General features: G+C 40.2%; 1 protein-coding gene across 3 annotated transcripts in view; it reads right to left on the bottom strand.

The window, feature by feature from the left end:
- BNC2 (basonuclin 2) overlaps nt 1-14,324 on the bottom strand; it is a 457,977-nt gene extending 443,653 nt beyond the window's left edge. For all 3 annotated transcript variants that reach the window (XM_025359763.1, XM_025359765.1, XM_025359764.1), the window contains exon 1: nt 14,193-14,324. Coding sequence is in view for 1 of the 3 variants with exons in the window: in XM_025359764.1 (XP_025215549.1) it covers nt 14,193-14,195 (3 nt within the window). In the remaining 2 variants the exon portion in view is untranslated. The remainder of the gene's footprint in view (nt 1-14,192) is intronic.
- Between the last annotated feature and the right edge of the window lie 202 nt (nt 14,325-14,526).

The following is a 14,526-nucleotide window of genomic DNA, read 5'->3' as shown; positions in this document are numbered from 1 at the left end:
CAAGTATTATCTATTGCAAAATGAAAGTACATTCATGGTAAACCCTGCCCTTCCCCTCCAAAAAAATTTCAGTTAACTATACTACTCTACCCTCTATTCTGCCTTCTACCCTCCCGCATAAGGAAGCAGCAAACTATCAGTTTCTCATGCATGTTTATTCACACTCTCTCTCTCTCTCTCTCTCTCACACACACACATATACCCCCTAATTCTAGCATATCTAATTATCATTGTCCTTTGTACACAAATATGTCATGTCAGCGACTGGTTGCTGTTTATGGACAAAAGGGAAGCTTCAAAGACCAATGCACAGATATAAATTCTTGATGTGAAAATATTTCTTATTTATTCTTTTAGAGACAGGATCTCACTATGTTGCCCAGGCTGGACTTGAATGTCTAGACTCAAAATGATTCTCCTGCCTCAGCCTCCCAAATAGTTGGGACTACAAGCATGCACCACTGCACCCAGCCCTACATGTAAATATATTTCTTACAAAGAACATTTATTGGGTGAAAAATATGGCTCCAGACATGGTAGAACTTCTGGGTTTAAAAAACATTTCTCTGCTTTTTAGTATCCTTTAGCGTTAATGCACATTAAGGGAAATTAATGTTTTAGTCTATCAAAAGCCAATTCAGCTAAGTATGATTCCTTTTAAATCACCATTTTGAATCAGAGAAAGATCTGAACTATCACACTGTACTTCCAGAAGCCTACCTGTTAGCATACGTGTTGATAGAATGAACTTCTCTAATCCTAGATGGTGAAATGTATATTACAAGGAGATTAGATACCATAGGCTGAGAACTGAGCGGCCTTTCTTTGAGCAAATGTATTGTTTCAGTTACTTACATTCTTTATGTCCTCCAACCACATAAGATACCAAATAATAGCATATATGATTTTGTCAGTCCATACATATAAAACATATGTCTAAACACATGTCAAAATATGTCATAAAGAATAGAAAAGTAACATTAATGTTTTCTTATGAATAAAGTGTGTCGATTGGGATAAATGTATATGTAACCAAAATTCACATCTGGTGAACATAAAATTTTTACCATAACAATTTTTAAAAGTGATTTCAGGCCAGGCACAGTGGCTCACACCTGTAATCTCAGCACTTTGGGAAGCTGAGACGGGCAGATCACCAGGTCAGGAGTTCAAGATCAGCTTGTCCAACGTGATGAAGCCCCATTTCTACTAAAAATACAAAAAAAAATTAGCCGGGCGGGTTGGCAGGTGCCTGTAATCCCAGCTACTTGGGAGGCTGAGGCAGGAGAATCAGTTGAAACCGGCAGGCAGAGGTTGCAGTGAGCCGAGATGGCGAGTGAGATTCTGTCTCAAAAAAAAAAAAAAAAGCAGTGATTTTAAATCCTCTACAGAATTTTAACAGAATTGTTTGCCCTAGGAAAAAAAAATTTATCCTTAAAATACATCATATCATTTTAAATTAGATAATTACTCTTTATGTAACACATGAACACTTATGATGAAAAAATGCACGCTCGCCTTGTATAAATTCAAACAGTTAGATATCTAATTAATAGTTGATGCTGACTAAATAATGAAACTTTTGTCTAAAGTAACTGGCAAAAGGCCAGAAGCAGACAATGCAGTGAAGAATGGTCCATCAGAATTTCAGAAAAGCAATTACTTAGATGAAAATAAATATCAGCCTTTATTAGCATGAATAAAGAGAAAATTAGAACTGTAAGGGAACAAATATTTCTTTTAATTCAACAATGATGCAATAGAGCTGCCTCCAAATTAAGTTACCTTTCATTTGCTCTCAAATTTCTCTAATTCAACAATGAGGTATTTTAATTACAAAATTTGCCAGGTAAACTGTAAAGCAAGCTCATGTTTCCAAATATGCCATGCCAGATTTGAACACGGTTATTTATTTAAAACTTCACTGGACCACTTATTTTGGGTTTGGAGATCATACAATAATTTTCAGTTTTATCTCTGTTGGTGTTTTTCTAGTCATGACGGGATGTCTAGGAAGACAAATTTTCTCAGTAATGGTTTTCTTCCCCCTTTCCTTTTGAGGTATTTATAAAACCAAAAACAATTATTTCTGGGTACTTAATTCCACCCTCCAGGGCATGAAGTGTGTCTCTTATCATACGGAACACCTAGAATGCTTTTAAACTCAATGATAATTAAGAAACATCAAAGTAAAACCAGGGTGTTTCACAGGCAACTAGGAGCTATCATCTTTTGGCTACTGAATGACATATTTCTTGTCCCCTGGAGTACTACCAAGAGTTTTTTACCTAAACAATAGAATGTACTTTTTTAATGTAGCCTTTACTCTTCTGAGGATCAGACATATCCGAGCTTTAAAAGTAAACTGCTAAAGGCAACAAAAGCAAGAATAGACAAATGGAACTGAATCAAACTTAGAAACTTCTGTGCTGCAAAAGCAAAGGAAACAATCAGCAGAGTGAAGAGATAAACTATAGAATGTGAGAAAATATTTGTAAATCATATTTCTGATAAGGGGTATCCAGAACATATAGACAACTCCTAAAACTCAACAACGACAACAAAAAACCTCATTTAAAAATAAGTAAAGGACTTGAATAGATATGTCCACAAAGAGGATATATACAAATGCCCAATAAGCATGTGAAAATATGCTTAACATCAAGAATCAAGGAAAGGCAAATCAAAACTACACTGGGATATCACCTCACACCTGTTAGAATGGTTACCATCGAAAAAAACAGAAAATACTAAGTTATGAGGTTGGAGAGAAATTGGAACCCTTGTGCACTGCTGGCAGGAAAGTAAATGATGCTGCCCCTATGGAAAACAGTATGGAGGTTCCTCAAATAATTACAAACTACTGTATGATCCAGCTATCCCACTTCTACGTATATGTCCAAAGATTGAAAGCAGTATCTTTTAGAGATATTTGTATACTTATATTCACAACAGGATAATTCACAAGAGCCAAGAGGTGGAAAGCAAACTAAATATCTATCTACAGATGAATGGAAAAAGAAAATGTGGTATATACATATAATGAAATATTCAGCCTTAAAAATGAAGACAATTCTGTTATATGCTACAACATAAATGAACCTTAAGAACATTAAGTTTCTAGCTAAGTGAAATAAGCCAGAACAAAAAGATAAATATGTACTGCATGATTCCACTTCTATGAGGCATATATAGCAGGCAAACTCTTAGAAACAGAAGCTAGAATAATGGTTTCCCAGAGCTGGGGGAAAAAGGTAAACGGGAGTTTTCATTCAAAGGTTAAAAAAATTTCAGCTTTGCAAAATTAAAATGTTCTAGAGATCTGCTGTACATTAAGTTACAGAAAACACTACTAAACTGTACACTTAAAAATGGTTAACATGGGACAGGCACGGTGGCTCACGCCTGTAATCCCAGCACTTTGGGAGGCCCAGGCGGGCGGACTGCCTGAGGTCAAGAGTTGGAGAACAGTCTGGCCAACATGGTGAAACCCCATCTCTACTAAAAATACAAAAAAATTAGCCAGTCATGGTGCCGTGTGCCTGTAATCCCAGCTACTCGTGAGGCTGAGGCACAGGAACTGCTTGAACCAGGGAGGTAGAGGTTGCAGTGAGCTGAAATCACGCCACTGCACTCCAGTATGGATGACAGAGGGAGACTCCGTCTCAAAAAAAAAAAAAAAGATTAATGAGGTACATTTTATGTTTGTTTTCTACCACAATCAAAACTGCTCTTTAAAAAGTCAACTTCTAAGAATAGCTAAAACAATCTTGAAAAAGAAGAACAGAACAAACTTGTAGGACTCACACTTCTCAATTGCAACACTTAATACAAAGCTCAAAGCTACAGTAGTAGGTACTGGCACAAGGACAGACAGAAAGATCAATGGAACAGAACAGAAATTTCAGAAATAAACCCTTATATATCATGGTCAATCAATTTTTGACAAGGGTGCCCAGACACTTCAGTGGAGAAAAACTGTCTTTTCAACAAATAGTGCTGGGAACAACAGACATCCACATTCAAAAGAATAAAGTTGTACCCCTACCTCATACTATTTACAGAAGTTAATCCAAATGGATCAAAGATCTATGAATCCACCCTGTAGGAGCTCAAACTGTAAGACACTTACAAAAAAACACACAGGTAAATCTTCACGATCTTGGGTTAGACAACAGCTTCTTAGATAGCATACCAAGGACAGAAACAACAAAAATTGACAAATCAGACTTCAAAAATTTCTGTGCTTGAAAAGGCACCATCAAAAACTCAAAAGACAGCTGGGGCTGGGCATGGTGGCTCATGCCAGTAATCCCAGGCATGAGGCACTTTGGGAGGCCAAGACCAGCACATCACCTGAAGCCAGGAGTTAAAGAGACCGGCCTCACCAACACAGAGAAACCCTGTCTCCACTAAAAATACAAAAATTAGCCGGGCATGGTGGCACATGCCTGTAATCCCAGCTACTCGGGAGGCTGAGACAGGACAATGGCTTAAACCCAAGAGGCGGAGGTTGCAGTGAGCTAAGATCACACCATTGCACTCCAGCTGGGTGACAGAGCAAGACTCTGTCTGTCTCAAAAAAAAAAAAAAAAAAAAAGACAGCCGGGCACAGTGGCTTATGCCCTGTAATCCCAGAATTTTGGGGGGTCAAGGAAAGAGGATCTCTTGAGGCCAGGAGTTTGAAACCAGCCTGGGCAACATGGTAATACCCTATCTCTACAAAAAAAATTAATATTAAAAAATTAACCAGGCATCGTGGCTTGCACTTGTAGTCCCAATTACTAGGGAGGTTGAAGCAGGAGGATTTCTTGAGCCCAGAAGTTCAAGGCTGCAGTGAGCCATAATCACACCACTGCACTCCAACCTGCATGAGAGCTAGAAAGACCCTGCCTCTTAAAAAAAATAAAATAAAATAAATATAAAAAGACAACCCACAGAATAGGAGAAATTATTTGCAAACCTTGTACCTACCAGAGGGCTTGTACTCAGAATATATAAACAGCACTTAGAACTCCACAATAAAAAGACAAATAACCCAATTGAAAAATGGCCAATGGAGAAGTCTGTTTTCCAGAAAAGATACACAAATGGCCAATAAGTGCATAAGTTGCTCAACATCACTAGCCATCAGGCAAATGCAAACCAAAACCACAGTGAAATATCACTTCATAGTCACTAGGATGATTCAAATAACAAGATACTACTTCATACCCACCAAGATGTGTAAAAATAAAAAGACAATAACAAGGGCCAGGCGCGGTGGCTCACGCCTGTAATCCCAGCACTTTGAGAGGCCGAGGTGGGAGGATCATGAGGTCAGGAGATCAAGACCATCCTGGCTAACACAGTGAAACCCGTCTCTCTGAAAATACAAAAAATTAGCCGGGCATGGTGGCGGGCACCTATAGTCCCCGCTAGGTGCCCGCCACCATTTCCCAGGCAGGAAAAGGGCGTGAACCCGGGAGGTGGAGCTTGCAGTGAGCCGAGACTGAGCCACTGCACTCCAGCCTGGGCGACAGAGGGGGACTCCGCCTCAAAAAAAAAAAAAAAAAGACAATAACAAGTGTTGAGGAGGATGTAGAGAGACTGGAAGAATTATACACTATTGGTTAGAAAGTAAAATGCTGCAGTTGCGTTGGAAAACAATTTGGAAGTTCCTCAAAAAGTTATAAGTAGATAGGCCATACCACCCAACAATTCTACTCTTGAGCATACATCCAAGCAAAATTAATATATTATGTTCACAAAACTTGTACATGAATGTTCAGGGCCACATTACTCAAAAAGTGTAAACAACCCAAATGTGCTTTCATTGAATGGATATGTAAGAGGTAGTATACCCATAAAATGGAATATCAATGTACATTTTAAGTGAGTGAATTATATCTCAATAAAGCTAATAAAAGTAAACTGCTACGATTATATAGTGTTATCATATAAAATATGAAATGTACCAATTGGAAAGGCACTTACCAAACTCACTTCACTTACAAATGACAGAACAGAGGCTATCAAAAGTAGGTGGAATAGAACAGGGCCTCTATATATACCCAGTCCCAGCGCTGTTCTCAGTCTCTTAACAGGCAACAGCACAACTGCCTTCCAAGGAATAGCCAGTCACCTGCATAGAGATACTGACTGGATGAAGAGTAAGTGCAGGATACCGGCAGAGAGTAGCTACCGCCATGTATTCCTGTCTCTTTAATTACCACACAGCACTGACCTATTTTATTCTAATTTGGGGGTTTTCATTGCCGGGGGAACAGTTAAAATTATGGCCTCATCTTCACAAGTCCCTCTTTTCTCTTCTACTACTCCCAACACAAACCATAATAAATAAATGCAAATGGAACTATTAAAAAAAGGAACGTTAAGACACTCATGCTTCTTCTGTGGGAAGGTTACCAGCCTTAGATGACGACGAGAGATTTTTCTTTTTTTTTTTTTTTTTAGATGGAGTCTTGCTCTGTCACTCAGGCTGGAGTGCAGGGGCGAGATCTTGACTCACTGTAACCTCCGCGTCCCAGGTTCAAGTGATTCTCCTGCCTCAGCCTCCTGAGTAGCTGGGATTACAGGTGCCCGCCACCACACCCGGCTAATTTTTGTATTTTTAGTAGAGACAGGGTTTCACCATATTGGCCAGGCTGGTCTTGAACTCCTGACCTTGTGATCCACCCACCTCAACCTCCCAAAATGCTGGAATTACAGGTGTGACTCACCGCGCCCTGCCCCATCTCTATATATTCTATACAGTACTTCCACCCGCTGGCCAAAAGGCTGAGGCATAGCCCTAGGATAGCTGGGCATTTAGCATCCCACCTGAGAGAAACACTATGAAAAATAGCTCATATCTCTTCCCTAAAACAAGGATAATTTAGCCCATACTTTCACAAGACACCAAGAAAAGCTTAACAGAGGTGGCTGGGCGCAGTGGCTCATGCTATAATCCCAGCACTTTGGGAGGTCAAGGCGGGTGGATCACCTGAGGTCAGGAGTTCGAGACCAGCCTGGTCAACATGATGAAACCCCATCTCTACTAAAAATACAAAAATTAACTGGGCCTGGTGGCGCGTGCCTTTGTCCCAGTTACTCGGGAGGCTGAGGCAGGAGAATCGCTTGAACCCAGGAGATGGAGGTTGCAGTGAGCCAAAATCACGCCACTGCACTCTAGTTTGGGCAACAGAGCGAGATTCTGTTTCACCAAAAAAAAAAAATCTTAACAGAGAAAGTGCAACTGTTAAAACGCCTTGCCTAAAAGAAGTAAGGTCAAGGAAAAATTAAAAATAACTTCACAGGGATCTGGCGATAAGTTATTAACATATTTGAAAAGATATTGGAGAACCCCAAAAAAGTTTGGAAAACTGACAAAATCTGTTGAAATCGGGAGACAAAAATATTTTATTTACCCTCAGTAACAAAGGTTCTCCTATTTTAAAAAGAAAAAAGAAAAAAAAAAAGATAAACTTTTGGGTAAAGAGAGACAAATGTATTATAATGTACCATTTTCAAGTGTTTTCAGAATTCTTAATAAGGTAATTATCTTCATCACTAAGATGTTAAAATATTTTCCAATATAAAATTTACAAATACTTATTTTATTTATGATTTGAAAATGACCACATTATCATCCTTTTTCTCCTCTGCATCTAGCCAACTAAGCAAATGCATTTCTAAAGAACCAGGCTATGCTAGAGGAAAATCAAAGGGGGAAAACAGCAAAGCAAAATTAATAGGCTACATTATTTTTACACAGATTTTAAAACATATATATGACATCTATGAAATATCTCTTAATTATCCTCTAGGTATGGAAAAAGATAAACTGCTAATAGATCCATTCATATATATGATTTAGTCAGTAATAAAAACAGTTAAGTCACCAGAAATATTGCTTTTGTCCTCTGAAAGATTTAAAAAAAGAAAGTAAGACTTTTCGTTGCTGTCAAATGTATTCAGTTTTCCCCTCAAATGAAGTTTAGATGAAAACAATGTGACTGACAAGCCCCGCACAGGCAAATCTTGGCAACCCTCAACTCTGTCTATCTCCTTGGCCTGTTAAGCAAAATTCCTTCACAAACTGTTGGTCTTTGCAATAACTCCTACAAAGCTCATTACTGCCAGCGTCGGCCTATCCCCCATGTTGTGCATTTATCCCTGGGATGCATATCAACATGTGGCACATGTCCTTGACATGCACAGAAGAGCCGCACCCCAGGACAGCAGCATGCACGACAATAGTCTCGACTCTTACTTCTTTATGGTTGCTGGGATGTAACCGAGAAATCTAATAACTGTGACAGTGGGGCCTTTCGGTTTTTCCTTGCCTTTCCAGACAGTGAAGCTGCACAGACACTAATGAAAGGTTAAATGAATAGGAATAGTTGACAAGAGGTACAATAAAGAAGGAGCTTGGTAATCCACAGACACTGAGCAGAGATCCTTGGCTCAAGCAGAGAAAGGACAGCACATCGTCGAGTCACAATATTTAAAACAGCTTGCTATACACAGAGGCTTTTGTGTCTGGGTACACGTCTGGCTTTGGACTAAAAAAAAAAAAAAGATACTGAAAAGGAATTTCAGCATGGGGCACTTTGGCAAATGTAAGGTCATTATAAGAGAAAAATGTTTTGTGTAGGTTGTTACATCTTTGTAATAAACACAAAAAAGCAGGGACTATCAACTCATGAACCACAAGTTCCAAGACAATACTGTACATTTTGACAACTATTAAATACTGTATCTAGAAGGCTGGCTTGATGCTATTCCCACTGGTAAGATACATACACAGTTGAGTCATTTAGGAGTTTCAAATTCTGCCTTCCTTATGGAAGAATTCCTGATTCTCATCTTATTAGAGTTTTATAGTCAAGTTCTAGTCTTTAGTGAACGTAATTTGTTACAAATACAACCAAAACTCTCAAAGTTACCTTCCACTCATTGCAAAACTTCGCAGCAGTTACTAGCAATTTGTGAAGTACCAGGCAAACTTTTTGTAATTGCAAGCCATTGCAATTGTGAAATGGCCTCAACTAGAATTCTTAATTATTGAACCTATTATTTTTTGGTGCCCTTCTCACTATACCTTAGGGGAAGGTTATATTCTTTAGGAAGTGTATTTTAAATTATAATAGCAAAACAATTTAAATCACCAAGAAAAAAATGCTCTAGAATGTCAAAGAGAAAATAGAGCAAAAAGAACAAAACTGACGTTGTTATGTACGGATATTTTTAAAGAAAAAAAGTTACAACTATAGCAAAGACTTAACAGAATGATATATCTGTAGTATCATTCTTAGGCATATTGAGTTAGAATATAGGTTCTTATGCATTGAGTTAGAATATGAGTTCACAACAAATGGTAAAAGCATACTGAGAACATATTTCAAAACAAGGGAGGCTCTTTGAACAGCCAAATTAAATTATAGCTGAACTCTTGAGTGTACTGAGGGTTCTAATAAGCAACAAATAAAGACTTTTATTGGCTAGCAACATAATGAGAGCTACTGTGCAAAAGATTTTAAGAAGGACAAATCTGGGTAGTTTATCTCACTGGATTATATTATTTACTTAAATGATAAATATGTTTGTCTAAAGTAATGCTCCTAAAAACTAGTATATAAATATTAAGGTGCAATTATGATCAATGACTCTTTAACATAAACCTATCACAAATGTTAATGGAAAGTGGTAAAAATGAAATTAAATGACAATTATTGAATGTAATATCATTTAAGTCCTATGTCTTTAACTTATTTTTTGATGCATAAGTCAGGTTTATAAATAGTTTAACATTTATGCTTATAACACGAAGCATTTATTTTAAAGAAAATTTCTCTCTGGAATACAGCAGTTATACGTAGAACTACTCCAAAACCATCATTTACTGAAAAGGGGTTGTCCTTCATAAACCAAAAGAAGTTAACTCAGTTCTCAGTGATTTGGTAGGAAGTTACTTTTAATAGAACTCTGAAGGTTGGCCTCCTAACATGAGAGTAACTCCCTCAGTTGACAAAAACTACAAACAGTAGTTAGTCAAACCAAAACATTTAAAATACAGTATCTGGTTGCATTTTGCCTGATCTTTAAATCACCTGAAAGGCAAAAGCCTAGAAAGCTTAGCTGATACCTTGACTGTTCTTATAGAAAGTTCTTTTGCTTCTGTCACTGTTTTTTTTAATAATAATAAAAAAAACCAGCACCTCCCAATCTAAACACTGAGCCAGTATTCATTACCCACTCTTTTTTGTGCAACATTCTGATGGCCAGAGTGTTTTTCAAACCTTAAGTATATCTAATAAAATCATGAGGCTCCCTCTAGCTCTTCAGAGGGGAGTTTACTAACCAATGATACTATATAATTCCCATCCAACAGGAAAGATGTGAGGAGGCTACCTCCCCTTCCATAAGAAATGTTTTCCACTCTGTTTCTTGTAAGGATGTAGATGGTAAATGAGACCATCTGCTGAGTAAATCAGAAAGCGTTGCTCCTTATATATTTATCAAGTTAAGAATGTATTAACTGCTTCCAACGTAAGCTCTATGTACAGAATTCTATAGTGAAACTTTAATCTGTTTAAACCATACAACATAAATTTCCCCACCCTGTCTAAAATTAATTTTAATGTCAAAAAACAAATAACAACATGTATGAACATCCACAGAAATGCAAACTTGTGGTCTGGTCTCAGTTTTAAAAATCTACATTTAAATGCAGAATCTCAAAAATTCAGACAAAAAACACTTCATGAACTGTATCTGTGGGGTTTATATAAAACAAAGATGCTAATAGTATAGAAAACATTTTAATATACCATAGTATTTATACACAACACTAGTATAACGACTTTTTTATTGTTTAATCTTACCTGCAATTTAGTATTGGGTATTTGGGGATCATACGTTGTTTAGAAGACTACAAATAATATAGTTGAAGTATGCCATCTTACAATAACCATAAAAGCCACATTGTCGACTGGCAAATCATCTCCAACAAGTGAATCTGAACAATACTAAATTGAACTCATATTCACTAAGGCCATCTTTCGAACACTTAAGGAATATTTAAAATCTTGCTGAACCCTTAACTCTAAAATTAAAAGTAAAGGAAACAACTAACTTCAAGTCATCATCTATTTTGGACTCCCTTAATATTAAGAAATATTCCCAGGAACAACAACAAAAAGAATAGCTCCCTCTACCCCCCCACCCCCCACCCCTTTTTGAGCCAGTGTCCAATTTCTTCCTTTCTGAACAGCTGTATTATCCAACTTAAGTTGCTCTGCTAATTTCAGTCCCACAAGGACTAACTTGGAAGGCAAAAAAATACAAGAAAAGATCAATTTGCTGGGAAAGATCAAATGAGAAAACTGTGGGGACAGCACCAGGTCAGCGTGTGGAGAACTAAGCAGACCTGTTCTTCATTAACTGCGGCTCTCTGGGGATGTCACACACTACCTGTCCGTGGGCTTTATTGAACCGCCTAACCCGCCTCTCTGTTCCATTCTTCTGGGCCCAAGTGAATCATATCCTGCTGCTGACAAGTTAGCAGGGGACTGCGGCTGTAACATGAAAGTACTTTTCTTTCTTGTCTAAATCAGGCAGATTTTTGAAAAGACGACACAGCATTGACTCGTGACATGGCAAGATGAAACGAGAGGTCTGGGCCGGTCTTGGAGCTGTGCAGATAAAAGTAATCAAATGACACTCCTGGAATGCAAATTGGCATTCTTGACTGCAGCAATTGCACAACCATGAAACATCCCTGACAGCAAGCAAGATTAGGACAAAATGTTATGTAAAGCACTGAACTCAAGAACTCTCACTTGAAAATTCAAACTGTAACACTTACATTTTAATATAGCAATAGTCAGCTCTGCTTTTGTCTGCTTCTTTTTGTAATCGCATATCCCTATCTGACAGGTATCTTACATCTCAAATAGAAGAAAAAAAATCAGGTATTAGGAATGTACTGCCGCTATTAATATTTTCCTAATATTAATTGTAAAATATCATGCACAGTTGATTCTTATTCAAAGTCTTACATGCAAACACCACCCAACTTAATATTCTCAAGGAGGAAAAAAGTTTCAGACCTTTCTCAAAAGATACTCAAAGTTCACGTTCAAGCTCGTTATTACTTCCCTCAGGTAAAGATACTCCTGTACTTTGGTAAAGTGATTAGCAATCTGGACTTTTAATACAGTGTACTCTGGGAACTAAGAACTTCATTAAGACTGAACAGTTTAAATGAAACAGCTACAAATATAATATAAAATACAGATACTCTCTAAAGGCTCACAAGGGACTCTGTGTGTGTGTATGTGTGTGTGTGTCCAAAGAGTAAAAGTTTGTACAAGGTCTAACTACTAGGGTGCATCTTCAGATCGGACACACTAAGTAACAGTGCCAGAAATAAATTCGTCTCATTTAAAGCATGTATGCGTGTGCACAGTAACATCTGAAACTGCAGAATACAAAGCAGTGGAAGGCAAACAGGCTTAGCCACAGTTCAAAGTGATTAGTATATGGGAATAGATGTGTAGACAAATAGTTAATATAGATGTGTAGACAAACAGTTAATATAAGCTAGGGTGAAGGGAACAAAAATAAAACCTGCAACCGGCTTTTACAGTATTCCTGTGTAAAACGCCCGTTAGAAGAAAAACTCTCAAGCTCTAAACAGATATATTTAATATTCTGTTTTGATGTCTCACTTAAATGCAGCTTTCAACAATTGCAAGTGTCCACGAAGTATATAAAAATAATAATAAAACAGGCCACTTTCTGCCACTTTAATCCTGGGTACACAGGATTATTTTATGATGTCTTTTGTACGTCAGTTTTACAACAGCCTGACTCTAGGGTAAATGGGAACCATCATAAATCGCACGCTGCTTTCAAAACCACTTTAATTTCTGTCAGCGTTACTGTAACCACAGTCCTGGGTTCACGCTTTTGTGTGTGTGTGTGTGCACGCGCGCCTGCATTTGACAGTAGCATCTCCTACACTCCAGTTGTGACTTTGATCACTGAAACAAGAGATGTCACATTAGGGAGACGGGAAAAGGAAAAAAATGCCAACCCGCTATCTCACCTCTATTCTTACATGTTCCCTCTACATACGGAACACACTATGTCAGATGCCCAAGTGGGGGTAACAATAGCAACGCTGGGTGGAAGCAAACTAAAAAGAAGGGAGTGGTCAAGCCCCATTTCTAACAAATCACTTCCCCGAAAGCGGACAGAGCGGCTCATCACCAGGCGAACTAATTGCACGCTTCCTCGCTGCAGAGAAGTCTCTTCTCGTAGAGGGGCTGTGCTGGAGTCTCGCTTCGCAAAGCCAGCCCATCTCCTCCACCACTTGCACTTGGAACTTTTTTCCAACCTTAAACTCACTTCACAGGAGATTTCACCTAGGGTTTTTCAATGTATATAATTTTTTATCTGCTCCCTCCCCGGGCCCCAAATCCCACCCTCCAGTCAACGTGCAAGTAAAACAAACCGGCTCCTATAGAATTGCACTTCGAAAACAGCCGTCTCTCTGCAGGGTTGATGTTCCTGCCCTGCGTTCTGCACCTTCTCCGCAAAGCCTGCGGGAGCATTTCCTCCCATCTCCATTAACCACTGGAAGGTTCCGAATGTGAAGAAGATGGGAGGGGAAGAGTCAACGTGCCGGGGCCTGGGCGGCTGCGCCCGAGCGCACCCGGCACCCACGCCCAGCCGCCGGTCCCTCACTCGGCGGCAAGTTGTAAAAGTTCCCGTACGTCCCAGCCGCCTTCCTCTCCTCCCCGAGCTCCTGCCAGCGCTCCATTCATCCCCCGCTCCCCTGCACCTCGTCCCCCCAGCCCGTCCCCAACTCCCTGGAGCCTCCCCTAGCCAGCCGCTCACCTTCGCGTGGAAGCCGCGAGCGGGGCCGACCTTGAGGAGCCCCCTCACACGCGCACCCTCCCACCTGGAGCTCGCCTCGGAAACTTGGGGCCAAGTTTAGGGGAGGACACTGAGAGCGCAGCGGGGATCAGGTCGGACCGGGGTTGTGGTCCCCAGCTCGCCCTCCTCAGCGCCCCCTTGCCCCTCGCGCCGCGGGCCGGAGGGCGGACACGGCCCCCGGGCGGCCCCGGTGGCGCTCGGGCGCGGGGGTCATTTCTGAGGAAGTCTAGAATAAAAAGGGAAGGAGGGTGGAAACTTCTTACCATCTCGGCATGCTGGTTGTCAAGTGCAGCCCCCGCCTCTTGGTCTCCTCTTAGCGGCCGCGCCTGGACCAGCCCCTCGGCCGCCGCTGGCTCCCTCCGTCTCGGCCTTTCTCTCCCTCCCCCTCCGAGTTCCTCCGGGCCGCAGCTCTCGCCGCCTCCGCCTCCCCGCCCGCCCGCGCGCGCCCTCGCCGCGGCCCCTCTGCGCTCAGGTGACTGATTTACACTCGCGCCGGGGTCGCGCTCGCGCCCCGAGTCCCAGCCGGCACGGTTCCCCGGCTCCTCCTCGGGACGGAAAAAAAAAGAAAAAGGGAACGGCCTGTCCCGGGAGGGGGCT

This window comes from Theropithecus gelada, chromosome 15 (assembly GCF_003255815.1).
Source record: "Theropithecus gelada isolate Dixy chromosome 15, Tgel_1.0, whole genome shotgun sequence".
Lineage (NCBI taxonomy): Eukaryota > Metazoa > Chordata > Mammalia > Primates > Cercopithecidae > Theropithecus > Theropithecus gelada.
This window is presented reverse-complemented; position numbering and strand designations above follow the sequence as displayed.